Genomic DNA, 27,955 nt, shown 5'->3' on the forward strand with positions numbered 1-27,955 from the left:
TATGACAATGATATTGTCATAATATCATTCATATGATATTATGACAATATGAATGATATTGTCATTCCCATGTGGAAATGGGAACAAACTCATTATTTGTAACATTTTAATATAATATAACAGTTTAAACTGTTAGTAGACAGTGGTATGGGAATGGATATGGAGAAAGGAGGTAATAAAAGTATGGGTTTGTGGGGGAAACAAATTAGCAAAATGATCAGGGAAAGAGAAGGGCCTCAAAATAACAATACATTTAGGATATATTACACTAACAGCAGAAGTCTAAAAAATAAACGATTTAAATGTTCGTCTGCACAAAAAAAAAATTATTACACTTACCGAAACGTGGATGAATGTAGAAAATTGAGAACTATTAGCTGAAAATGGATTTAAACTATTTCACACAGATAGATATATAAGACGAGGAGGGGGAGTAGCCATTTATATTAGGGAAAATTCAAAATATAGTCTCAAAGAGGGAATCAAAACTGAGCCACACAAACTATTTGAATAGAATTAAACGAAAAAGCATTTAAATAGAATTAAACGAAAAAGCAAATAATCTTATAATAGGAGTTATATACAGGCCACCAAACTTACAGGATAGAAGCAAAGCATCTATGGGATGAAATATCTAGAGCATCTAAGTCTAGCAGTATTTGCCATGGGGTGACTTTAACTTTAGTGGAATATGCAGGCGGTGAGTCACAATAACGTGGCTGAAGAATGTTGACCAGACCACACACTAGAAGGTGAAGGGACGACGACGTTTCGGTCCGTCCTGGACCATTCTCAAGTCTGATTGCCTTGATTTAGTGAAATAAATTGGTTTAACAGACAGGGAATAATGAAGCAGAAGATTTTCTAGAATTAATTGACGATTGCTCTCTTACTCAACACATTAAGGAACCAACAGCAGAAGGCACATTGGACCTCACGAGGCACCTATCCACATCCACCCAAGCTGATGTTTTGGGTAATCTTGAGATGATATCTGGGCTTACCGTCCCCCGCGGCCCGGTCCTCGACCAGGCCTCCTTTTTGTTAGACCTTCCCCCCCTCCCCAGGAAGCAGCCCGTAGTAGCTGCCTAACTCCCAGATACCTATTTACTGCTAGATAACAGGACGAAAGAAACGTTTTTCCATTTATCACCGCCTCCATCGGGGATCGAACCCTGAACCTCAGGAATACGAATCCGAATCGCTGGATTCTGATCCAAAAATTTGTGTTCTGAGAACGATATACTGGGAATATAAACCTGCATAAATTAATAATTACAAATATGCATTGAAACCCTTGATTGTTTCAAGGGTTGCTTAGACAAATATTAATGAAATTGGGATCATGAGATTATACAAGACGGACCAAAACGTCGTCGTCCCGTCACTTTCTAGTGTGTGGTCTGATCAAAATATAACAGAAGATTATAAGGAGATTTATAATGTTTACATTGATTCTGTTTATAAAGAGATTATAAAAACAGCTGTGCATAATGAGATGCATTATGAGATGGCAACAGAAGCTGCCTCGTATGGGTCAATAGGCCTTCAGCAGTTACCTTCATCCTAAACTCTACGTGTCTAACCTACGCTTGAAATAATAAAATCATTCAAGGAATTAGAATCAGGTGTCAAGATAGAAGTGAACAAGTGGATACATGGACAAAGACGGTATGAATATTAATAAGGTATTAAATCAGCACAAAATACAAGACGAAGCAATAGAGACTAACTGTAACTGGCTTTAAGTTTATGCAGACGATGAGTCACAATAACGCGGCTGAAGATATGATGACTAAGCCACACATGAGAAACTGGAGAAGCGACAAGTCCGTCCTGGACTGTTATAAAGACGTTTCATTATCTAGTGGATAAGTTTAGTTAAAGGGTCTAATGTGTTGATCAAAGCACACACACTAGAAAGTGAAGGGACGACGACGTTTTCGGTCCCTTCTAAAGTTAACTAACTTAGTGGATAAGTGGATAAGTTTAGTTAAGAGAGATCTGGGTAAATTCTAGTTAATAATGATTCACACACATGACTTGAGAATGGTCCAGGACGGACCATTCCGTCGTCGTCCCTTCACTTTCTAGTGTGTGTGCTTTGGTCAACACATATGACTTGATATGGTTAGGAATTTTACGCAAGTAATATCTGTTATAAACAGTAAATCTTACCATACCAGAAGAAATGGTTGGGAGAGAAGACGCTGACTGTAGCAGGTAAGTATCCACGGGAGACGGAGACGACACGACCTCATCCAAGGTCACTCAGTAACTACTGGTTGCCCCTAAAGCCGCCCCGGGTATTTATGACCACCGGCGTCACCTCACTCAGGTCAGAGGCCTGGTCAAGGACCGGGCCGCGGGGACACTAAAGCCCCGAAATCAACTCAACATAACCTCAAGATAAGATAGATCCTCGTGTCAGGGGAACATTACACCCTTCAGCATTACGGTAAACTAAGGCTCATTATCTGTTAAATATCATTCCAGTTTCAAAATATAAATGCATAATAAGGCTTAATAAAATCTTATTAAGAGGCTTAATTTTTTTCTTTAGAAACAATACCAATAAAAATACTAGAAACCTGCATATGAAGAAAGATTAACAGAACTTACATTCTCTAGAAAGGTGAAGAATTAGGGGTGACAATGAGATTAGTGTGGATTTAAATATGAGCTGCCTCGTATGGGACAATAGGCCTTCTGCAGTCACCTTCATTCTTATGTTCTTAAACAACTAACGTTATTAGTGAATGGAACTAATCTTATTCTTCATCTTGTTCTTGATAATAATAACACACGAATCAAAGAAAATGCAAATGCTTGTTGGCCCATACGAGGAACTTCCTTTTTATTTTCACTAAACTCATTTTCACTAAACTAAACTCAAACTTCACTAAACTATATAAATATGAAGTATTTATTTTAGATTCAGCTACTCAGAACAAAATGTTCCGAGTAGCACGGGCTATGGTGAGCCCGTAGTGGACTTACGTGGCACAGGAGCGGGGCTGTATTATGTGGCCTCTCTTGTCACTTGAATCAATCAAGTGATCCGAAGTTTATTATGTTAAACGATAACCTGTTCTACAAAGCAACAATCCTGTTTCCAAACCATTATTTACCCAGGTCTTTCTATTTCTTAAATTTAAACTTATCCAATTTATATCCATTGATTCGTGTTGACATATTTAACACATAATTCAAATTCCCACTGTTATACATCTTCAGGCACTTGTACATTTTAGTCGTGTTAGGCGCCATTTAGATTATGCAGTTTTGGGCAACATACTATAAAATATGCATCAACTGTAATGTTCTGAGACTAAGTAACGATGATAGAGTTACAGGATATTAGCTGCATGTTGTTGAAATTGAGGAGTCTGATTCGGAAAAAGATCTGACGGTCATGACTGGTAAGAATTTAAAGTTAAAAATTCAATACATAATGGGTATAAACACGAAACAATGGGTATAAATTGGATAAATTTAAATTTAGGAAATACTTGGGTAAATACTGGTTCGGTAACAGGGCTGTTGATTTCTGTAACCATTTAAGAGCATAAGAACATAGGTAACTGCAGAAGGCCTATTGGCCCATACGAGGCAGCTCCTATTTATAACCCCCCAATCCCACTCATATACTTGTCCAACCCACGCTTGAAACAATCAATGGACCCCATCTCCACCACGTTACGCGGTAATTGGTTCCACAAATCAACAACCCTGTTACCGAACCAGTATTTACCCAAGTTGTTCCTAAATCTAAACTTATCCAATTTATACCCATTTTTTCGTGTTCTGTCTTGTGTTGATACTTTTAATACCCTATTAATATCCCCTTTGTTATGTCCATTCATCCACTTGTAAACCTCTATCATGTCACCCCTAACTCTTCGCCTTTCCAGTGAATGCAAGTTAAGCTTTGTTAATCTTTCTTCATATGAAAGATTTCTAATTTGGGGAATTAACTTTGTCATCCTACGCTGGTAAATAAATACTGGTTCAGTAACAGGGTTGTTGATTTGTGGAACCACTTACCGCGTAACATGATAGAAGTAGGATCCCTTGATTGTTGACCAGACCATTCTCAAGTCGATACCGACTTGAGAATGGTCCAGGACGGACCGAAACGTCGTCGTCCCTTCACCTTCTAGTGTGTGGTCTGGTCAACATACTTTAGCCACGTTATAGTGACTCATCGCCTGCATAAGAATACCTTGACTGTTTCAATACACACACACACACACACACACACACACACACACACACACACACATACACACATATATATATATATATATATATATATATATATATATATATATATATATATATATATATATATATATATATATATATATATATATATATATATATATATATATATATATATATATCACTAAGAACTCTTTGACCCGGCCAGGATTCGAACCCATGCCGTCCAGGATCACCCCTAAACGTACACAGTACCGTGACCACCGCACCAATGATCGCCTAATAAGGATTGGTCAGTCTTGGCGCTTATTAACTAAGCTCCCTGACTGACCAATCCTCGACGACACTCATGGATCCATTTGGGTACAGTTTTACATCAAATTCTGGCGCATGCACGGGCCGCACTGAGTCTAACATGTGTGAGAAAGCTGCATGAACGCGCAAGCCATACATCCTAAGAACTCTTTGACCCGGCCAGGATTCGAACCCATGCCGTCCAGGATCACCCCTAAACGTACACAGTACCGTGACCACCACACCAATGATCGCCTAATAAGGATTGGTCAGTCTTGGCGCTTACACCACCATCTGGTCACCATTTGGTCCGGGAGACATCTCCCGTCACGCAGGGTGCAGTCGCACTTCCACAGATCTCCAGTATCATCTATTGATACTGGTGATGGCTCAAAAGGGCCACCACTTACGAGCTATTCATGCCTGTGCCACCTTTTGGGTGGCTTCATCTTCATCTTAACACATTCACAAGGGAGACTTCTCCCGTCATGCAGGGTGCATTCGCACCTCCACAGATCTCCAGTATCAGCTCTTGATACTGGTAATGGCTTAAAATGGCCACCACTTACGGGCTATTTATGCCCGTGTCACCTTTTGGGTGGCTTCATCTTCATCTTAACACATTCATAAGGGAGACATCTCCCGTCATGCAGGGTGCATTCGCACCTCCACAGATCTCCAGTATCAGCTGGAGATACTGGTAATGATACTGGTAATGGCTTAAAAAGGGCCACCACTTACGGGCTATTTATGCCCGTGCCACCTTTCGGGTTGCTTCATCTTCATCTTAACACATTCATAAGGGAGACTTCTCCCGTCATGCAGGGTGCATTCGCACCTCCACAGATCTCCAGTATCAGCTCTTGATATTGGTAATGGCTTAAAAGGGCCACCACTTACGGGCTATTCATGCCCGTGCCACCTTTTGGGTGGCTTAATCTTCACCAATCAATCAATCTTGGCGCTTATTAACTAAGCTCCCTGACTGACCAATCCTCGACGACACTCATGGATCCATTTGGGTACAGTTTTTCATCATTGGTCAGTCAGGGAGCTTAGTTAATAAGCGCCAAGACTGACCAATCCTTATTAGGCGATCATTGGTGCGGTGGTACGTTTAGGGGTGATCCTGGACGGCATGGGTTCGAATCCTGGCCGGGTCAAAGAGTTCTTAGTGATATATGGCTTGCGCGTTCATGCAGCTTTCTCACATATATATATATATGCGAACAAGCCTGAATGGTCCCCAGGACAATATGCAACTGAAAATATATATGTTATATAATGAAAATACATATATATGTGTGTATATCACGAAAATAAACACGTGATTAAGAATGTGACAATGTCAGACCACGAAGGAAAAATGAAACAGGAAATTTCCTTAAGTACTTTCGTATATTAAATACATCTTCAGAAGGTGTATATTAAATACACCTTCTGAAGATGTATTTAATATACGAAAGTACTTAAGGAAATTTCCTGTTTCATTTTTCCTTCGTGGTCTGACATTGTCATACATATATATATATATGTTATATATATATATATATATATATATATATATATATATATATATATATATATATATATATATATATATATATATATATATATATATATTCATGAGTTTGAGTGGATATAAATAAGAGCTACTACGTGCGGGCCAATAAACTTCCTACCGTTTTTAATTCTCATGCTTCTCTGTTCTTATATAGTGACATGATAAAGGTGCAGTGACGTAGTTGAGGTGTGGTATCCCATGCAGCATTAGGGGGGGGAAGGGGATGTAGGGAGTGCTTAGGGATGGGATGGGTGGTTTGGTGGGTGGGTGGGGGGGGGGGGGGGGAAGAGGGAGGGGGGGGGGCGTGCTTAATGGCATGTATGAGCCTGTTTTCATAACAGCTGTTATCACGTTCCCCTACTGGCGATGTTTTTAAACCAAGGAACATTCAACAGGCTGGGTTTGTGTCCGGGGACGATTGACTGGGCACCGCTCATTAACTGTTCACCCGGCAGTAATTGCGGACCTGGTTGTCAGTCGATTGGCGGGTCGTGTTTCGGAGAGAACTATTAAGGTAAGAGATATGGCAATAGTATGGGTAGGAATAGCTTCAAGTCTGCTAACAGGAGTCACAAGTCAGCTACTCTGTACCCACCTGTGCATAGTTACAAAAAAAAAAAGACCAATCATCTACACTTTACTTTTGTATAATTGTAAATTATATATTTTCTTTGTACAAAAGAAGGTTCAGCAGATTTTTTGTAGAATTTTTGTGTACACCTTTTATCTTAGAGAAAGTGCACAAGCAGGGGCGAGTGGACCTGCTTGTGCATCTCTTCTACTTTTTGGTGTTGTTCCAGCCTCCCCCCCCCCCCCACACACAAGGGCCGGGCCTTGTGTGCCTGTTTCTGCTCAGTGAAGCTTACACTCTCATCGAAGGTACTGCTGCTGCTGCTGCACGACGTTGGGGTTCTACTTATCTAACAGTGACATTTATGGACTTCCCGCTTGATGCCTTCCTCTGATAATGATTTACCTCTCAGTGTATAGGAGGAAGTGAAGTCTGGTTCTTTATGCCTCGTCTACTAGCCTGGTGCGTTACAATTTAACTATTCTGACGCAGACGTACAGTTACAATAACGTGGCAGAAATATGTTCACCAAACCACACACTAGAAAGTGAAGGGACGTTTCGGTCCGTCCTGAACCATTCGACTTGTCAATTCTCAATCGACTTGAGAATGGTCCAGGACGGACCGAAACGTCGTCGCCCCTTCACCTTCTAGTGTGTGGATGGGTCCGTCTAATTACCACAAGCTACCACAAACTACACAAATTTCAGAAAGCTTCCTGGCAATGCGTTAGTAATGAATAAATATGATATATTAAGTTAGGCTGACCTAACCTAACCTATCCTAACCTATCCTAACCTAACCTAACCTAACCTAACCTAACCTAACTTAACCAAACCTAACCTAACCGAAGCTTGGATCGTCGACTTGATTTGGCGTCACCAGCTTTTTATTTTCGTCTAATTTCTTTATAAAAAGATACTTTTTCAGATTAAAATTATGTTTTTTCGTGTTGTACATTCAGCACCAGCATTATAATGAGTAAATATATCATATTTATTCATTACTAACGTATTGCCAGGAAGCTTTCTGAAGTTTGTGTAGTTTGTGGTAGCTTGTGGTAATTAGACAGACCGGTGTGGGGTTGGTTAACAATTCTGACGTTCGAATTCCTTGTCGAATCTGACCTTAAAGATTGTGTCTCAGAAACTCTCACCTGCATCGTATTTATAAAACAGCGGCAGAATTTCAGTCGAATCTTGCAAACAAAATATCTAAAGCGAGTCTAGTGCTAGAATTTATGCTCAAGAATAGAGAAAATTGCCGAAGAAAGAAAATAAGTACTTCTGACCCATGCGAGGGAGATTGAGAGGCATTAGGTGAAAGGAAATATTCCTAGCCATCTCTGATCCACCCTGGGGAGAGAAGGTCCCAGATTGTGAGTTGAGAAGGAATCCAACTGTCGACACAATTCAGCGACCTTACATCTATTATGTTACCCAGTAATTTGTTCCATATATCTGTAACTTCTGTTTCCAAATCGGTATTGGCTCTTATATCTTCTGTATGTTTTTATTTGATTTATCCGTTGTTTCGTGTTTCGTGTTGATATATTTATTACCATATAATATCCACCGTCTTATGTCATTTCATATATTCGCTTGATTTAATCCAGTCTCCCTGCTCTTTATATCTTTAGGGGATGTAAATTAAGCTTTTTGTAATCCCGTCATATGTGAGTTTCCTAATGCCCAGGATTAACTTCGACACCTTTCTCTGAACGTCTTACAAAGGATATATATTTATTCTATAGCATGGTGCCCCAAAACTAAACTATATACGAAAATCAGTAGAAGCCGTTGCGAGGATGATATAGTTTAGAAAGTTCCTAAACTATATATTATAGATCAGATCTAACAAGAGCAAGCTAAGTATTAACATCAAGAAAAGTTCTTCGGGGAAGTACTGGGAAGCAGCACTGTTCATCTCTGTATTGGGTCAACTGCTTTTCATAATTTTTATCAAGGCCTTATGATACTGGAGTGACCAGTATATCAGCAAGTTTGTGGACGACACAAAGCTCCTATGATTTGGAAAGAGTTAAACTGGAGTGCTTAAAACAAATATGTTTTAATGGCAAGAAAAGCAATATCCTTAATCTAGGATAACGATATAAACATTAATAATAGAGTCATGGTTAGATCAAACTGTGAAAGACTTGGGACTCATGCTCAACCACTTGGGCTGGACGGTAGAGCGACGGTCTCGCTTCATGCAGGTCAGCGTTCAATCTCCGACCGTTAAAATGTTTGGGCACCATGCCTTCCACCCCGTCCCATCCCAAATCCTTATCCTGACCCCTTCCCCTTGGGACTCATATACGCTAGGCCCAGACAGCAATGCATTATTGCGCGAAATAAAGTCAACCAGGTGTTGAGATTTACAATAAGTAACTTCAGAAGCAGAACCACGAAGCTCATCCTTTAGCTACATGTAGCATAGGTGAGGTCCCATATGTACTACGCTGTGTAGATAATACACACAAGGATGGCAAGGCTGATGTTTGAAATGGGGGACCTTCCCTATTAAGATTGAAGTGACTCAAGTACACTCGCTAAAGAGACGCAGGACGAGGTAGGATATAACAGTGGTTCTCATGTGGGTTCTTAGCATAAACACGGTTCTGAAACTGTCGGAACAGATGAGAACCCACAACAATGAGTACTGGTAGATGAAATTTCGCTTAACATAAGAACAAAGGTAACTGCACAAGGCCTATTGGCCCATATGAGGCAGCTCCTATTTATAACCACCCAATCCCACTCACATACATGTCCAACCCACGCTTGAAACAATCGAGGGACCCCACCTCCACCACGTTACGTGGTAATTGGTTCAACAAATCAACAACCCTGTTACCGAACCAGTATTTACCCAAGTCTTTCCTAAATCTAAACTTATCCAATTTACACTCATTGTTTCGTGTTCTGACTTGTGTTGATACTTTTAATACCCTATTAATATCCCCTTTGTTATGTCCCTTCTAGATATTATGTCTATATATATATATATATATATATATATATATATATATATATATATATATATATATATATATATATATATATATATATATATATATATATATATATATATATATATATATATATATATATATATATATATTAATAATAATAATTTATTTAGGAAAAGTACATACATAGTTGCAGAGTTACAGTACAAACATTCTGTTAGATTTATAGACAGAGGTAGTACATACAATACCTAAAGCCACTAGTACGCATAGCGTTTCGGGCAAGGTGAGGTGGAAAAAAACCCACTTAGACTAAAACTTAAGAGTAATTAAGCTTAAAGTATAAATTGCGTTGAAAGAAAAAAATAATAAAAGAAAAAAAAGGGGGGAACATGGTAGTAAATAGCCAATATACAAGTTGGTCAACAAACAGCATTTTTTTTTTTAAATAGTAAGACATGGATTGACATTTAGAAGTAAGGCAGGTTACATGGAGTTAATTAGGTAGTACTTAGTTTTCATCTTAAACTGGTTGAGAGAGGTACAATCTTTAACATGATTGGGAAGGTCATTCCACATTCTGGGTCCCTTGATTTGAAGAGCATTCCTAGTTTGATTAAGTCGTACTCTTGGAATACCAAATAAGAACATAAGAACATAAGAACAAAGGTAACTGCAGAAGGCCTATTGGCCCATACGAGGCAGCTCCTATTCTATAACCACCCAATCCCACTCATATACTTGTCCAACCCGTGCTTGAAACAATGTATTGAAAATAGGTATTTGTTTCTGGTGTGATGCCCATGAGTTCTGTTACAACCTTCTAGGAAGCTTTTAAGGTCAGGATTGACATTACAGTTCAGCGTTTTAAATATATAGATTACACAAGAGAGGATGTGCAGTGACTTAATATCTAACATATTCAGAGATTTGAGTAAGGGTGCCGAGCGCTGTCTGGGGTCAGAGTTAGATATTGTTCTAATAGCAGCTTTGTGTTGGGTAATTAGGGGACGTAAATGATTTTGGGTAGTAGAACCCCAAGCACAAATACCATAGTTGAGATGAGGATAGATGAGAGAGTAATAGAGCGTCACCAGGGCAGGGTGAAGAATATAATATCTAATCTTAGAAAGAATGCCAACAGTTTTAGAAACTTTTTTTTGCTAAATTTAGAATGTGTCCCTGGAAATTGAGCTTGTTATCGATGAGGACACCAAGGAATTTACCATCAACTTTACTACTGATTTGTATATTGTTTATTCTTAGATTAATTTCATTTGAGGATTTATTACCAAACAAAATATAGAAAGTTTTGTCAATGTTAAGGGTGAGTTTGTTAGCAGTTAGCCAAAGATGGACTTTATTTAGTTCAGTATTCACAGTGACATTTAGAGCAAGAGGGTCAGGACTGGAGAATATGAAAGTTGTGTCATCAGCAAATAAGATTGGTTTGAGGTGTTGGGAGGTATGTGGAAGGTCATTAATGTAGATGAGAAAGAGGAGAGGGCCAAGTATGCTGCCCTGGGGAACACCAATGTTTATAGGTAGTGTCGGAGAAATGGAATTATTCACAGAAACATACTGGAGCCTGTCAGTATAGTAGGACTGAAGGTATTGCAGGGAGTGACCTCTGACTCCGATTGATTGATTGATAAAGATGAATCCACCCGAGAGGTGGCACGGGCATGAATAGCAAGTAAGTGGTGGCCCTTTCGAGCCATTACCAGTATCAATAGATGATACTGGAGATCTGTGGAGGTGCAACTGCACCCTGCGTGACGGGAGATGTCTCCCGTGCCTCTGACTCCATAATGATGTAATTTAAGAAGAAGGTTTTGGTGGTTGACAGTTTCAAAAGCCTTACGTAGGTCCACAAATAACCCAACAGGGAACTCATTTTTATCAAGAGCTGCATGTATCAAGTTAATCATATTTAATAAGTGCATCATTAGTGCTTTTTTTGGTCTGAAGCCATATTGACAAGAGCTTAGTATGTTATGTTTGGCTAGATAAGAGTAAAGCTGCTTGTAGATTAGTTTTTCAAATGTTTTTGACAAGTTTGGCAGAATTAATATAGGTCTGAAGTTGTTGACATCAGTGAGATCACCACATTTATGGACTGGGGTTACTCTCGCTTTTTTAAAATATCTGGAAACGTTTGGATATATATATATATATATATATATATATATATATATATATATATATATATATATATATATATATATATGTCGTACCTAGTAGCCAGAACGCACTTCTCAGCCTACTATGCAAGGCCCGATTTGCCTAATAAGCCAAGTTTTCATGAATTAATTGTTTTTCGACTACCTAACCTACCTAACCTAACCTAACCTAACTTTTTCGGCTACCTAACCAAACCTAACCTATAAAGATAGGTTAGGTTAGGTTAGGTAGGGTTGGTTAGGTTCGGTCATATATCTACGTTAATTTTAACTCCAATAAAAAAAAATTGACCTCATACATAATGAAATGGGTAGCTTTATCATTTCATAAAAAAAAAATTAGAAAAAATATATTAATTAAGGAAAACTTGGCTTATTAAGCAAATCGGGCCTTGAATAGTAGGCCAAAAAGTGAGTTCTGGCTACTAGGTACGACATATATATATATATATATATATAACTGAAAACTCACACCCCAGAAGTGACTCGAACCCATACTCCCACAACTGGTATGTACAGGGACGCCTTAATCCGCTTGACCATCACGACCGGACAAAAGGAAGTGATAGCCGAGGCTATATGAACCACTTCCCCGCCGGCACTCGGATGGTAATCTTGGGCATAGCATTTTATCAAATCACCTCATTCTTTGGGGCACACGTGAGGAACACAAATGCAAACAAGCCTGAATGGTCCCCAGGACTATATACAACTGAAAACTCACACCCCAGAAGTGACTCGAACCCATACTCCCAGAAGCAACGCATCTGGTATGTACAAGACGCCTTAATCCACTTGACCATCACGACCGGACATAATGAGGTGATAGCGGATTAAGGCGTCCCTGTACATACCAGTTGTGGGAGTATGGGTTCGAGTCACTTCTGGGGTGTGAGTTTTCAGTTGTATATAGTCCTGGGGACCATTCAGGCTTGTTTGCATTTGTGTTCCTCACGTGTGCCCCAAAGAATGAGGTGATTTGATAAAATGCTATGCCCAAGATTACCATCCGAGTGCCGGCGGGGAAGTGGTTCATATAGCCTCGGCTATCACTTCCTTTTGTCCGGTCGTGATGGTCAAGCGGATTAAGGCGTCCCTGTACATACCAGTTGTGGGAGTATGGGTTCGAGTCACTTCTGGGGTGTGAGTTTTCAGTTGTATATAGTCCTGGGGACCATTCAGGCTTGTTTGCATTTGTGTTCCTCACGTGTGCCCCAAAGAATGAGGTGATTTGATAAAATGCTATGCCCAAGATTACCATCCGAGTGCCGGCGGGGAAGTGGTTCATATAGCCTCGGCTATCACTTCCTTTTGTCCGGTCGTGATGGTCAAGCGGATTAAGGCGTCCCTGTACATACCAGTTGTGGGAGTATGGGTTCGAGTCACTTCTGGGGTGTGAGTTTTCAGTTGTATATAGTCCTGGGGACCATTCAGGCTTGTTTGCATTTGTGTTCCTCACGTGTGCCCCAAAGAATGAGGTGATTTGATAAAATGCTATGCCCAAGATTACCATCCGAGTGCCGGCGGGGAAGTGGTTCATATAGCCTCGGCTATCACTTCCTTTTGTCCGGTCGTGATGGTCAAGCGGATTAAGGCGTCCCTGTACATACCAGTTGTGGGAGTATGGGTTCGAGTCACTTCTGGGGTGTGAGTTTTCAGTTGTATATAGTCCTGGGGACCATTCAGGCTTGTTTGCATTTGTGTTCCTCACGTGTGCCCCAAAGAATGAGGTGATTTGATAAAATGCTATGCCCAAGATTACCATCCGAGTGCCGGCGGGGAAGTGGTTCATATAGCCTCGGCTATCACTTCCTTTTGTCCGGTCGTGATGGTCAAGCGGATTAAGGCGTCCCTGTACATACCAGTTGTGGGAGTATGGGTTCGAGTCACTTCTGGGGTGTGAGTTTTCAGTTGTATATAGTCCTGGGGACCATTCAGGCTTGTTTGCATATATATATATATATATATATATATATATATATATATATATATATATATATGTGTGTGTGTGTGTGTGTGTGTGTGTGTGTGTGTGTGTGTGTGTGTGTGTGTACTCACCTAATTGTACTCACCTAATTGTGCTTGCGGGGGTTGAGCTTTGGCTCTTTGGTCCCGCCTCTCAACTGTCAATCAACTGGTGTACAGATTCCTGAGCCTACTGGGCTCTATCATATCTACATTTGAAACTGTGTATGGCGTCAGCCTCCACCATATCACTTCCTAGTGCATTCCATTTATTAACTACTCTGACACTGAAAAAATTCTTTCTAACGTCTCTGTGACTCATCTGGGTACTAAGTTTCCACCTGTGTCTCCTTGTTCGTGTCCCACCCGTGCTGAAGAGTTTGTCTTTGTCCACCCTGTCAATTCCCCTGAGAATTTTGTAGGTGGATATCATGTCTCCCCTTACTCTTCTGTTTTCCAGGGATGTGAGGTTCAGCTCCTTTAGCCTTTCCTCGTAGCTCAATCCTCTCAGTTCCGGGACGAGCCTGGTGGCATACCGCTGAATCTTCTCTAACTTTGTCTTGTGTTTAACTAGGTATGGACTCCAGGCTGGAGCTGCATACTCCAGGATTGGTCTTACATAAGTGGTATACAGGGTTCTGAAAGATTCCTTACACAAGTTTCTGAAGGCAGTTCTTATGTTGGCCAGTCTAGCATATGCCGCTGATGATATTCTTTTGATGTGGGCCTCTGGGGACAGGTTCGGTGTGATATCAACCCCCAGATCCTTCTCTCTATTTGATTCTTGCAGGATTTCCCCTCCCAGATGATACCGTGTGTATCGTGTGTGTGTGTGTGTGTGTGTGTGTGTGTGTGTGTGTGTGTGTGTGTGTGTGTGTGTGTGTGTGTGTGTGTGTGTGTGTGTGTGTGTGTGTGTGTGTGTGTGTGTGTGTGTGTGTGTAAATCACGAAAATTAACACGTGATGAAAAATGTGAGTGTCAGTGCCATAATTCTTACCTTCTTGGCCTATTTGCTTCCCAGGTGCTCTTTCCCTCACAATGTAGGAAGGACGAGGTTGTACTTTATCTAGCACAATACTTTTATGACTTGCTGGAGTCTATCAGACGATATCTGAATCTGTCTCTTCTCTCTTAGATACAAATATCCACACACAGGGATGTGAGTAGGAGCAAGTGGTTCTAAATGATTGATATAATTTCTTTTATTGCAAATACTGTTTTTAATTTCTATCTTGAAACTTATTTTTTTTTTAAATTCCATAGATCACGGAATCGGAATCAAAAGCCTAAGGCAGTCTCCAAGGAAGAAAATTGATACAATAATATATTTAACAAAAATGACTCGTGATAAGAAAAAACAAGTGAAGACATATGCTGTTGTGAACGACTCCGCAGAGGTCGTGAACGTGAGTTACAATCACGACTCCGCAGACGTCGTGAACGTGAGTTACAATCACGACTCCGCAGACGTCGTGAACGTGAGTTACAATCACGACTCCGTAGGGGTCGTGAACGAGAGTTACAATCACGACTCCGCAGGGGTCGTGAACGAGAGTTACAACCACGACTCCGCAGACGTCGTGAACGTGAGTTACAATCACGACTCCGCAGGGGTCGTGAACGAGAGTTACAATCACGACTCCGCAGGGGTCGTGAACGAGAGTTACAATCACGACTCCGCAGGGGTCGTGAACAAGAGTTACAACCACGACTCCGCAGGGGTCGTGGACAAGGGCTTCAGCCACTACGCAAGACCTTCTGGCAAAGTATGCGATACCTTCATAGAGCTGACAGTGTACAAGGAGCGAGGTCAGCCCGACCATACGACAGACCCTCGCCAAGAAAGCTCACTAAATGTCTGGGAAGGAAGTACTAGGAGCACAGAGAGCTTACCTGCCCAGGAGGCGAAGAACACGGTGGTCGGAGAGACATTAGGACATACTGCTGACGATGGCGTCTCTGGTTGCGCCGGGGTCTGGCTGATCGCGCTCGGAGCCTCCATTTGTATGGTGAGTACGGAGTTGTTGTTGTTGTTTTAGGTTCAGCTAAAACATTCAGGGGACCTGCTGCCTGGGTAACAGCTTCTCCCCCGAATCAACCTACCCTGGCTTTGCGCCCTGGTGAGGCCACTCCAGACTGACAACCAGAGCGCAACTCCATAGTCTCCTGAGACTGATGCATGCCTACTACTACTCGCAACAAAAAGTTCCAAGTAGCACGGGCTATGGTGAGCTCGTCGTAGTTACCTGGCGCAAGAGATCCCAATCCTCATATTCCTTTGAAGTACTTTATAGTCGTAATGACTTAGCTCTTTCTCCTGACAATTACCTTACCCTTCCTTAGGATTAGAATTATTGATAATTATTAGAATTATTTATACTTGTCCGTGCAACCCGTCCTCTTAAAAATAACGTCACTTTTGGCTCGTATGCGCACTATGGCCAAATTTGGACGTAATTTGAAATGAAATCGACTCACAAAAGTGACGTACTGTTCCGTTTTCAGTTTGAGTCGTCTGGCTTACTCAGACAGGTTAGGAGAGGAAACTTTCAATTCACGTTTTTCGTAACTTTTGAAACTTTATGAGAATTTCCTGCCCACCTAACCTATCAAAGGACCCTTAACTTACTGTTGTTGAAAAAAAATCACAAATTTATTTTCATTTTTTTTTCATTTTCAAATTACGTCCACTTTCGGCCATACGGGCAAACGGCCAAAAGCGACGTTATTTTTAAGAGGACAGGTTGTACATTAATACTAGAGTATCTATTCGTTTCATGCGGAGAGAAGGAGGGGATAAGCTGTTTCAGAGCGTTCAGACCTGCCTGAGTGACGTACACACTTCCAGGAAACTAAGAGACACGCTACACGAGGGCATTAGCTCATAACCTCAGGGAATACAATGTACTTGATTGCTGTAAACCCTCTCGACAGTGTAATAGGTCTGCTCCCTGGAAAGTACAGAAAATAGACGTCGAAACTGTACCCCTCAAGGTGAAAAAGATTCATCATGAACCGGGACAATTGCGGTGCTTGTATGGAAGCAGATATCTCGGTTACCAAGAAACAATAGTTTACATGTATATTGTGACGGGTCGGTGGCGGAGGATGGCAGGGCCGGGTGTGGTGTCCTAATAAGGGAATATACTGAGTTTGGGACTGTGGACAGGAAATTGAACTTCGACTTAGTAATTATATATCATCCACACAAGCTGAACTGCAGGCCATTCTGGCGTGTTTGGAGGAAGTACGTCATGACGACAAAGATGTTTTTGTATTTGTCGATAACCGAGGAGCACTTGATTCCTTAAACAGTCGAAATCCAATCTTCGTGTCCATAGTTGAGGATTGTAAGAAAAGGATAAATGATATACAGCTGAACGGCCACAAAGTGAAATTCACGTGGATTCCATCTCATGTTGGAATAGCGCTCAATGAGGTGGCGGATGACTTGGCCAAACGTGCCACATCAAAACCACAAGTTAAATGTGTTTTCGCAATGAGACAAATAAGAAGCAAAATCAGAAATATTCAGGCACAGGCAGAAGTGGCGAGGAGAGGAGAAATGTATGAGGGAAGCCAAACCATGCAACACTTACGGGATCACCATAGCCCTGGGCTACATGGACATTTCATTCTGAGTAGCTAAATCTAATACAACAACAACAACATGCAACGCTACGTGTGTGTGTGAGTCAAAACACCCCATTTCACTTATGGTAAAAGGAGAAATGCTTGAAGTGACTCTATACACACGCGGCTCAGGCTTGGGTACAAATATTACTGGGAATATGGAATAGGTGTTAATAATAATGACACGAGGTGTAAACTATGTGATATGTTAAGGTCACACACCCTCACCCATTATGTTCCTGATTGCCCGTTGATTAACGTATATAGAAACACTGAGATAAGGACTGTTCCTGAACAAATAGCCTGGATGTGTCACAACGGAAAGATTGATGATATTCTGGAGAGATATAAGAAATTTGAACTAAGATTGTAACCTTTTGTTGAATTGTCTGAATGTCTACTGCAAATTGTCTGAGTACCTAGTCATAAAAGTATTTGTGTGTACGTCTGGTAACATACTGCATGTGTAAAGGAAGAAATGTGTATATTTATCACTCAGAATGTTCCGAAATATGTTGCTTGCTTGTGCTATATATATATATATATATATATATATATATATATATATATATATATATATATATATATATATATATATATATATATATATATATATATATATATATATATATACACTACCAGTGAGATTTGGAGGGATAGGCATACGAAAGGCAACTGAGGTAGCACTTCCAGCATTCTTATCCTCATGTACAGCAGCCAACGAATTGGTAGGGCAGATCCTACCAGAGCGTATGAGAGAGACAGCGGGAACTCATGATCAAACGTTCATCGAAGCAGCCAGACAATGGGACACCATTGCACACCCTCAACCCCGACCACAAGTCCCAAAAGACCACAAGCAGGCCCACTGGGATAGCCCCATAATGGAAAAGACTGTCACAGCAATGATTGACAACGCTGATGCTGAAAACAAAGCCCGCCTCCTAGCGGTAACAGCACCCCACGCCGGGGATTTTTTATTTGCTGTGCCCAATGCAGCCCTGGGAACTCGCCTCAGTCATGACGCTCTCCGCATTGGAGTTGCCCTTCGCCTTGCCGCCCCCATCCTCACCGAACATAGGTGCATCTGCGGAACTGCGATGGCAGACCAATATGGTCGTCATGGTCTGGTATGTCGTAAATCACAGGGTAAAATTGCAAGACATGAAGAAGTCAACGACATCATCAAGAGGAGCCTCGCCACAGCCCGCTGCCCGGCACAAAGAGAACCACACTTATCCAGACCTAACGACCCTCAGAAGCGCCCTGATGGGGTCACCTTGCTACCTTGGAAGGATGGTAAGCAAGTGGTATGGGACTACACGTGCGCTGCCACACTGGCCAGTACCTACCTCCACTACAGCACACGTGAAAGCGGTGGTGCTGCTTCTTTCAGGGAATCGCAGAAAATTATTAAATACAGAGGTCTAGCACACTGCTACAGCTTTGTTCCGATCGGCTCGGAGACCCTCGGTTCGTGGGGAAAATGTGCATTGAAGTTCCTGAAGGAATTGGGGGACAAATTGATCAGCGCTACAAAAGACCAGAGAGCAAAAAGTTTCTTGTTCCAGCGCCTCAGTGTTGCGATTCAGAGGGGAAATGCCTGTTGCGTCTTGGGCACTAGTCCAACTTCAGAGGAATTCGAAGAAGTGTTTGACTTGCAACAATGATCGAACCCGTCTGTGACATTCATCAATGTTTCCCATTGTTGTGTTCTTCAAGAGATCCATAACCTTTAAGCACCTTTTTGCATTATTATTTTTGTATCAACCCATGTATATCTTGTAACCATCAAATGCATAATAAAGCACAAAAAATATTCAAGGAAGGGGGTGGTAGGAGAAAAGCACACAGAAACTGTATTGGAGGGGATCTAAACATTCCCTCTAATGCGTTATGCGTGGTTTCCTCCGAGGCTATGGGTCCCCCTTCTTCCAGCTAGAGGTGGTACTCCCTTCCCATATTTTATATATATATATATAATAATAGGGTATTAAATAATCAAAACTAAATAGAACTCGACAACTAAATATATATATATATATATATATATATATATATATATATATATATATATATATATATATATATATATATATATATATATATATATATATATATATATATAATAGGGTATTAAATAATCAAAACTAAATAGAACTCGACAATTATATATATATATATATATATATATATATATATATATATATATATATATATATATATATATATATATATATATATATATATATATATATATATATTATAGATGACAGTAAGAGATAATCATTAACACGCTTCTTTATCTTTCAACTCTACATGCAGTCCCAGACATGTCCAGTAATCACGTGACAACACAACCCAAATTAGATAATTATTACTGAGAAAATCCACTCGAGCTGTGATGAGGATTCGAACCTATGCGCTGGGTGTTCCCAGATACCCAGATACCAGGCTCCTGAAGATTTTCGAACTGATATATCACGATAATGGGATTTCTGTGTATAATCATTATTAATAAATACGTGATTTTATTTCAGGAAATGTACCCAAATTGTAGGCTTTTGAATTGTTTGCATTTTATAAAATATTAAATGAAAGCAACTATAGAAATATTAGGCCCAAATTTATATTTTGAGGTAAAAATTTGAACCCAGTTTTGTGATAAAATTATAAAATATTAATAGTGAAATAGGTGTGGAGTTTAATTATCTTTGATATATGTATGATAAATTTTCTTTCGGAGTGGAGTAACCGATCTTAATGAAATTTCAAATAAAAATATTTTCTGGTATGGCTTAATTATAGAAGGAAAGTCACTTCCTTTAATTCTATATATCAACAAAAATTAACATGAATAATTATCTAGGTTTTAAGCTACACTGAATGCACTCCCATCCCTTTGTTATTAATTATTGTAATCTTGTTCCATAGTTGTTTGCGGGCATGGTTGTGCCTTGCTTCGGCATCCTGTTCTCTCCGCTGCTGCTGGAGCTTGGAGCATCCTCAGCCACCGTGGGCTGGATTTTCAGCATCATGCTGTTTGTGTGGCATAGTTCCGGTCTCGTTGTTGGCTCCCTGGTGGAGGAGTTCGGCTGGAGGAAGGTGGCTATGATGGCTTCTTTCTTCGGCTCCTGCTCCTTCGTCCTCTCCGCCTTCGCCACCTCCACCACGTTTCTCTTCTTCTCCTTGTCCATCATGGGAGGTAGGGGTTCGGAGGGTCTGTCCTGCAAGATAGGGAAAGGGTTCGTCCTGGAACGTAGGGCTCGGAGCGTTAATATTTGATAGATTAGAAAATCCACTGAGGCTCTGAGGTGACGCGAAACCGCGACCAAGCCTACATACTCTTCCACTGTACCATCATTGACTTGATAAAAAGACATACAACCGGATTTCTACTGATATCACAGGAAGTCCGGAGTCCCCTTCTGAAGCCAATCCAAGTTTTACGTATGACCCCCTCCCAAAGCATTCGGGTGCAGGCAAAGTAGTTCAACACCTTACTACGCTCCATCTTCAGATACATCTTCAGTGTATCTGAAGTTGTTGGAAATAAATGGAACCCACGTGGAATGGGCAACCTCTCTGGTTCTTATATTCTTATGTAATCCTTTGTCCAAGTGTCAGCCATTCCGAAACACACTTTAATCATTTAATCGGATTTTTTCTTTTACTGTATCTCATATTTAGGATGAAATCTTCCAAAAATATCTGAATCAGAATGGAATCTTCCAAAAATCTTAAATTATACTGTTATTAATTGCAAAAGTGTTGATGTTATTAGATTGGGCTGTGGTCATAAAGAATCATATTCTATAAAAATATTGAATACCGAAAATATATTTACCTTAGACTCGATTAATTTTGAGTACATAATAACCATAATTTCTTGGAACTGACAGAATCCTAATTAATCTTTTATTATTATTGTTTAGTAGAGTGTTTTATGACATGTCCACCTTGAAGACAGCAAGTCACAATATCGTGATTGAAAATTAGATGTCCAGTCCACTCATCTGAAAGTAAAGGAAGTGACGACGTTTCGGTCCGTCTTGATACTGATCCAGGACGGACCGAAACGTCGTCCTGGATCGTCGTCCTCTGAGATGTGTGGGGTTGAGAATATAATGTTCCCTTTCTTCCTGCCATCTCAGGGTTAAGCTGGGGCTCACTGCTGAACATGTGCTATTTCATCGTGCCTCATTACTTCTCCGGACGGAAGGGCGTGGCAAATGGGTGTGTTATCTCCGCTCTCAGCCTAGGACCGATGATAGCGCCCGTGTTGATAGGGATACTACACAAGGCGTTTGGCTACACCGGCGGCACCCTCGTCTTCGGTGCTGTCATGCTCCACGGCTGTGTTGGTGCCTCCTTCTTGAGGCCCATCCAGGGAAAATATAACTCTTCTGTCCAAGACGACGACTCAAATGCAAAATCATCAGGTGCTGAGACTGTAGAAAATAAGGGAAAGTGTAGGATGTTGGTGAGGGTGTTGCAGAGGACGATCGGCAACTTGTCCACCCTCAAGTCCCCGCCAGCGGCCATTATTGCGATGGGAGGAATGTTTACATTCAACAGCTGCATGAACTTTGTATCCATTATGCCCTTTGCCATGCAGGCAGCTGGACACACCAATGAGGCAGCTGGCTGGTGCTTGACGGTAGGATCCATTGCTTGTTTGGTGGCTACCATCACAGCGTCCTTGCTGTCAGACCGGCCCAGGTTCAACATGCGAGCTTACTACATGACCAGTGTCTCCCTTGCTGCTGCTTCAACAGTCGGTTTGTACACTGCTTGTTACAATATCTACACATAGTTAATGATGCATTCTTTTGTTCTGAGTACTTCTGAGTACTGCTGTTTCAACTTTTCTTGTGTTAATACATAATAAACTCACAAGTTTTTTTTTAGCAGATGAAAACACTCTCAACTCCTTGAGAATATGTAAATTTTCAAACTGTATTTTTAGTGTGATTACAGGTGCGTGTGACTACACATACGCACACCTGCGTGCGGTGGAGACAGCAATGAAGTGGCTGATGAGGGGAGGGAGGGAATTATCAGGGGGAAAGCGCCAAGTCATTACGACTATATAGCATTTGGAAGGGATTAGGGGTAAGGATTTGGGATGGGACGGGGGGAAAGGAATGGTGCCCAACCACTTAGACGGTATGGGGATTGAACGCCAACCTGAATGAAGCAAGACCGTCGCTCTACTGTCCAGCCCAAGTAGTTGGAGTAGCAAGATTTTCTAATCGTGTTCAAATATTTCTTACTATTTTCCCATTCGTAATGGTTCTATCACTTCATTATATATACTTTTACGCCTAGATGATGATGCACTTTATTATTGCTTTGGCTAAGGGTTAAATACCTCCTGGAACTTTTTTTTTTTTTTTAGCTCCTCACACATGCAGAGAATAATTGCCAATATCGTTGCTGAACACACACACACACACACAACCCAGCGTACTTCAATATGTTGTAGTTGTTTTAGATTCAGCAACTCGGAATAAAACGTTTTAAGTAGCACTTTATATCACCTTTTATGGTGACCCCGTAGTCACGGGAGACATCTCCCGTCACGCAGTGAGCAGTTGCACCTCCACAGATCTCCAGTATCATCTCTTGATACTGGTAATGGCTCCAAAGGGCCACCACTTACGGGCTATTCTTGCCCGTGCCACCTTTTGGGTAGCTTAATCTTCATCAATCAATCAATCGACCCCGTAATGGACTTAGCTGGCACAGGAGCGAGGCTACTCTACCTAGAGTAGCTTAGGCTATTCTACCTAGAGTAGCTTAGGCTACTCTACCTAGAGGAGCTTAGGCTACTCTACCCTCCTAATATTTCCAGTCTTCAGCGTGTTGGACGACTACCGGTGGCAGGTAGCGATGATGGGTGTGTGGGGGTGCTCCTTGGGGGTAATCAACAGTCTCTACAACCTCCTCACTCTTCACTACGTGGGCCTGGAGAAGATGATGTCCGCCATGGGGTCCATGATGCTGCTTGTTGGCACAGGCTTCGTCATCTTTGGACCCTCCATAGGTTGGTAGACATGGAGGCTCCGGGGGGAGGGAAGGACCCATGCGGTTCCTTCTCTCCATTTATATGGCTATAATTCACCATTTATATGGCTATAATTTCTGATTTATTTCACTAGCTCGATTTTTTTAAATATAATATATTTAGATTTAGATTGATTCGTTTGACTTAGAACACAGTGCAATACAAATATTTCCATACTGTGGGTCAGAGTGAACATTTTAGATACACCTACTTAACTGCTCGTGTTCCTACAGGATACTTGCATAACGTTAATAAAACGACTAATACAATAGCGGGTTACTTATTGCTTGTTGGTCTTAAATGTATGTTGTTTAAGCGTGTTATACAGTATCAAAGATCAAACCATATAACTTGAGATTTATAACACGCGCATGTAACACACGCTAGTCTAAAGTTACCAGCAGCTAGCTGGTCAGCGCTCAGCTCCACCTCTCCCTTCCTCCCTCAGGCATGATCAGGGACGCCACCGGCAGCTACGCCGTCAGCATGTGGGTGTGTGCTGGGCTGGCTGCTATCACCGTAGCCCTCTGGGCCTTCATGCCGGCGGCAGTCCGCTACGACCAAAAAAAGTCCAGTAACTCACAACTCCGGCCACAAGAAGTCCAGTAACACATAACTCCGGCCACAAGAAGTCCAGTAACACATAACTCCGGCCACAAGAAGTCCAGCAACACGTAACTCCGGCTGCAAGAAGTCCAGCAACACAACTCCGGCCACAATAAGTCCAACAACACATAACTCCGGCCACAAGAAGTCCAGTAACACATAACTCCGGCCGGAATAAGTCCAGCAACACATAACTCCGGCCACATGAAGTCCAGTAACACATAACTCCGGCCACATGAAGTTCAGCAACACATAACTCCGGCCACAAGAAGTCCAGTAACACATAACTCCGGCCGGAATAAGTCCAGCAACACATAACTCCGGCCACATGAAGTCCAGTAACACATAACTCCGGCCACATGAAGTTCAGCAACACATAACTCCGGCCACAAGAAGTCCAGCAACACATAACTCCGGCCGCAAGAAGTCCAGTAACACACAACTCCGGCCACATGAAGTCCAGCAACACATAACTCTGGCCACAATAAGTCCAGCAACACATAACTCCGGCCACAATAAGTCCAGCAACACATAACTCCGGCCGTAAGAAGTCCAGCAACACATAACTCCGGCCACAAGAAGTCCAGTAACACAACTCCGGTCACAATAAGTCAAGCAACACATAACTCCGGCCGCAATAAGTCCAGCAACACATAACTCTGGCCACAATAAGTCCAGCAAGAAATAACTCCGGCCATATGAAGTCCAGTAACACATAACTCCGGCCACAAGAAGTCCAGCAACACATAACTCCGGCCACAAGAAGTCCAGCAACACATAACTCCAGCCGCAAGAAGTCCAGCAACACATAACTCCGACCACAATAAGTCCAGCAACACATAACTCCGGTCACATGAAGTCCAGTAACACACAGCTCCGGCCACAATAAGTCCAGCAACACATAACTCCGGCCGCAAGAAGTCCAGTAACACAACTCCGGCCGCAAGAAGTCCAGCAACACATAACTCCGGTCACATGAAGTCCAGCAACACATAACTCCGGCCACAAGAAGTCCAGCAACACATAACTCCGGCCGCAAGAAGTCCAGTAACACAACTCCGGCCACAATAAGTCCAGCAACACATAACTCCGGTCACATGAAGTCCAGCAACACATAACTCCGGCCACAAGAAGTCCAGCAACACATAACTCCGGCCGCAAGAAGTCCAGTAACACACAACTCCGGCCACAATAAGTCCAGCAACACATAACTCCGGCCACAAGAAGTCCAGCAACACATAACTCCGGCCACAAGAAGTTCAGTAACACACAACTCCGGCCACAATAAGTCCAGCAACACATAACTCCGGCCACAAGAAGTCTAGTAACACACAACTCCGGCCACAATAAGTCCAGCAACACATAACTCCGGCCACAAGAAGTCCAGCAACACATAACTCCGGCCGCAAGAAGTTCAGTAACACACAACTCCGGCCACAATAAGTCCAGCAACACATAACTCCGGTCATATGAAGTCCAGCAACATATTTTGCTATTTATAGTTGTTGTAGTGTGCTTAATTCTGTTGCAAATTTTTAGGCAAATATTTTATCTACTTGCAAGAACGTGGTACTATGTTTGTCCAAGCCAAAGCCGACCTCAAAACAAATAAAAATTATCCATTGTGTAAACCATAACGATATTTTTTCTTATTTTTAAATAATTATATATTTATTATAATTCTATGTATAGTTAGGTCATGGGAAGGTAAAGTTAGCTGTATTGGTTCTGTTGGTAATTATTTTAATTTACCGTAAGTGCGTGAAACATTTGGCAACCCGTCCTCAGACCAAGTCCATTCCATCCAGCGGTCGACCCCAAAGACGCATTCATCAATTGTAACATGCTGATTCGGGAATTTGTTTAAATATAAATTAATGATATATATTTGCATATTATGCGTATTTAGGTTAGGTTAAGTGTTTAGGTTCTGTTTGTAATTATTTGCATTTGTAGTACTTGAGTGGAGCATTTACAAAGTTCCCATTCGAACAGAGGTCATCAGCGAAGCACTGGTCGAGAAATGCTCGAACATTATCAGTTGTAAGTCGTGTGTAAAATGTTCTTCATTGATGAACAGGCGTCCGCGTAGAATGAATATTTGGCCTTTGTTGATGAGGCTCCCATCATTCTTAATCCCTCTGCTTGAAAGTGCGTTGGAGTCAGGCGCTCACCCACCTCCTCATTTGTTACGAGTCTAGTAAATACCTAGACACATGAAAGTATAGGCCGTCACCCGAGTAGTTACGAGATTCAGTCCTGATAACCACTTGTAAAACAAATTTTAATTAAATTCTTAGAAGGCTGAGTGTAGTGTGATGTGGAGCAGACCACCCTATATAAGCTATTCCCTCTTTGTAGTTGAGCCAACGTTGATTGTAACCATGATATATATGTGCTTCAGCCTACAGTTTAGACCTATTGTCTTATGTATGACCCTCTGTCCTGCGTGACAGTGAATACCAGCATTATCCTCACTTTAATAAGGCTATCAAAATCCTCAGATTAGGCAAAATTGTAATTAATTTTGTTAATAAAGATGTTAATAATAATAATAATAAAGCCAACGAAAACCCACCAGCTGACATCTGTTGGTGGGGTTTTCGGTGCATATAGACCCCCTGTGTGTGTGTGGGGGGGGGGGAGAATAAAAATTAGAGTGCCTGGAACGAGTGACGAGAGGGTCGGCGAGGACATCACGGAGCCAAGGGTGGAGACAACCTTACCTACGGTAAGAGGCCGGGGTTTTCAAGATGGTAAAGTGTGGACTCTGATGTATTGTTCGTGTCGAAATTCCTCGTCACATTACCAGTGTGTAGGCACTTAGGACTTTTGTGTATATCATAACCCGCAGGTCACCACGCGGCCATAGGTACAGACAGTGAGTCAATGTCAGCCGGGCCTATGGTAATATTCAGATGATAATGTGTGTGTGTGTAATCTCTGATGTTATTATTCCTTCTTCATTCCACAAGCTTCTCCCCCGAATCAACCTACCCAGGCTTTGCGCCCTGGTGAGGCCACTCCAGACCGACAACCAGAGCGCAACTCCATAGTCTTCTGAGACTGATGGATGCCTACTATCATTCCTTGTCAAAATTTATTTAACATTTGCCAGTGTTTGTGTAGGGACTTACAATAGTTTTGGTGAATATCATAATTTTGTCCTAAATAAACTCTTGTTAAATTTGCCATCTGTTTGAGTCACTCGCCTTCCCTTTGTCATGTCCCGTATGTGCATTCGGGATTATTGAACCTCCCCAATCCTCTAGGTTCAGATAATTAACATACGGTCATTAAGTGATACCATATAGAAGAGAACTCTCTCCATTCAGTAATGTTTCCTGACTTATTGCTGTATATGAATTAATCTCAGTAAGACAGGATGGTGGCAGCGTTAGTTAATAAGTTTGTCTCTGCTTAGCATTTCCTTGGAAAGGTGCCATTGGTTCAGGGTGTAAATCATCAGTGGTACACCATATTTCAGTTCAAATGGTCTTGAATATTTTAACAGGGTTTATTCCCATTTTGAATAAACAGCGTGTTAAAATGTATGAATGGGTCTATCGGGTCGACCGCTGGATTGATGGACCGCGCACACACACACACACACACACACACACACACACACACACGCACACACACACACACACACACACACACACACACGCACGCACGCACGCACGCACGCACGCACGCACGCACGCACGCACGCACGCACACACACACACACACACACACACACACACACACACACACACACACACACACACACACACACGCACACACACACACACACACACACACACACACACACACACACACACACACACACACACACACACACACACACACACACACACACACACAC

At 41.6% G+C, this 27,955-nt stretch overlaps 1 protein-coding gene across 1 annotated transcript; it reads left to right on the plus strand.

Moving 5' to 3' along the window:
- The first annotated feature begins 15,054 nt into the window (after nucleotides 1–15,054).
- On the plus strand, nucleotides 15,055–27,275 carry LOC123754595 (monocarboxylate transporter 12-B). The gene is made up of 5 exons (XM_045737068.2): nucleotides 15,055–15,784; nucleotides 20,343–20,613; nucleotides 21,563–22,189; nucleotides 23,266–23,457; nucleotides 23,927–27,275. The coding sequence occupies exons 1-5, from the start codon at nucleotides 15,113–15,115 to the stop codon at nucleotides 24,085–24,087; spliced, it is 1,923 nt and encodes a 640-aa protein (XP_045593024.2). The 5' UTR covers nucleotides 15,055–15,112; the 3' UTR covers nucleotides 24,088–27,275.
- Nucleotides 27,276–27,955: the final 680 nt, after the last annotated feature.

The sequence above is a fragment of the Procambarus clarkii genome, chromosome 18 (genome assembly GCF_040958095.1).
Source record: "Procambarus clarkii isolate CNS0578487 chromosome 18, FALCON_Pclarkii_2.0, whole genome shotgun sequence".
Taxonomy (NCBI): Eukaryota; Metazoa; Arthropoda; class Malacostraca; order Decapoda; family Cambaridae; genus Procambarus; species Procambarus clarkii.

Excerpts from the sequence above, each read along its gene's own strand:
- LOC123754595 (XM_045737068.2), top strand. The coding sequence starts at position 15,113 with ATGACTCGTGATAAGAAAAAACAAGTGAAGACATATGCTGTTGTGAAC. Across the intron at positions 22,190-23,265 it reads TGCTGCTGCTTCAACAGTCG|TCTTCAGCGTGTTGGACGAC; the intron begins GTTTGTACACTG and ends TAATATTTCCAG. Across the intron at positions 23,458-23,926 it reads CATCTTTGGACCCTCCATAG|GCATGATCAGGGACGCCACC; the intron begins GTTGGTAGACAT and ends TTCCTCCCTCAG.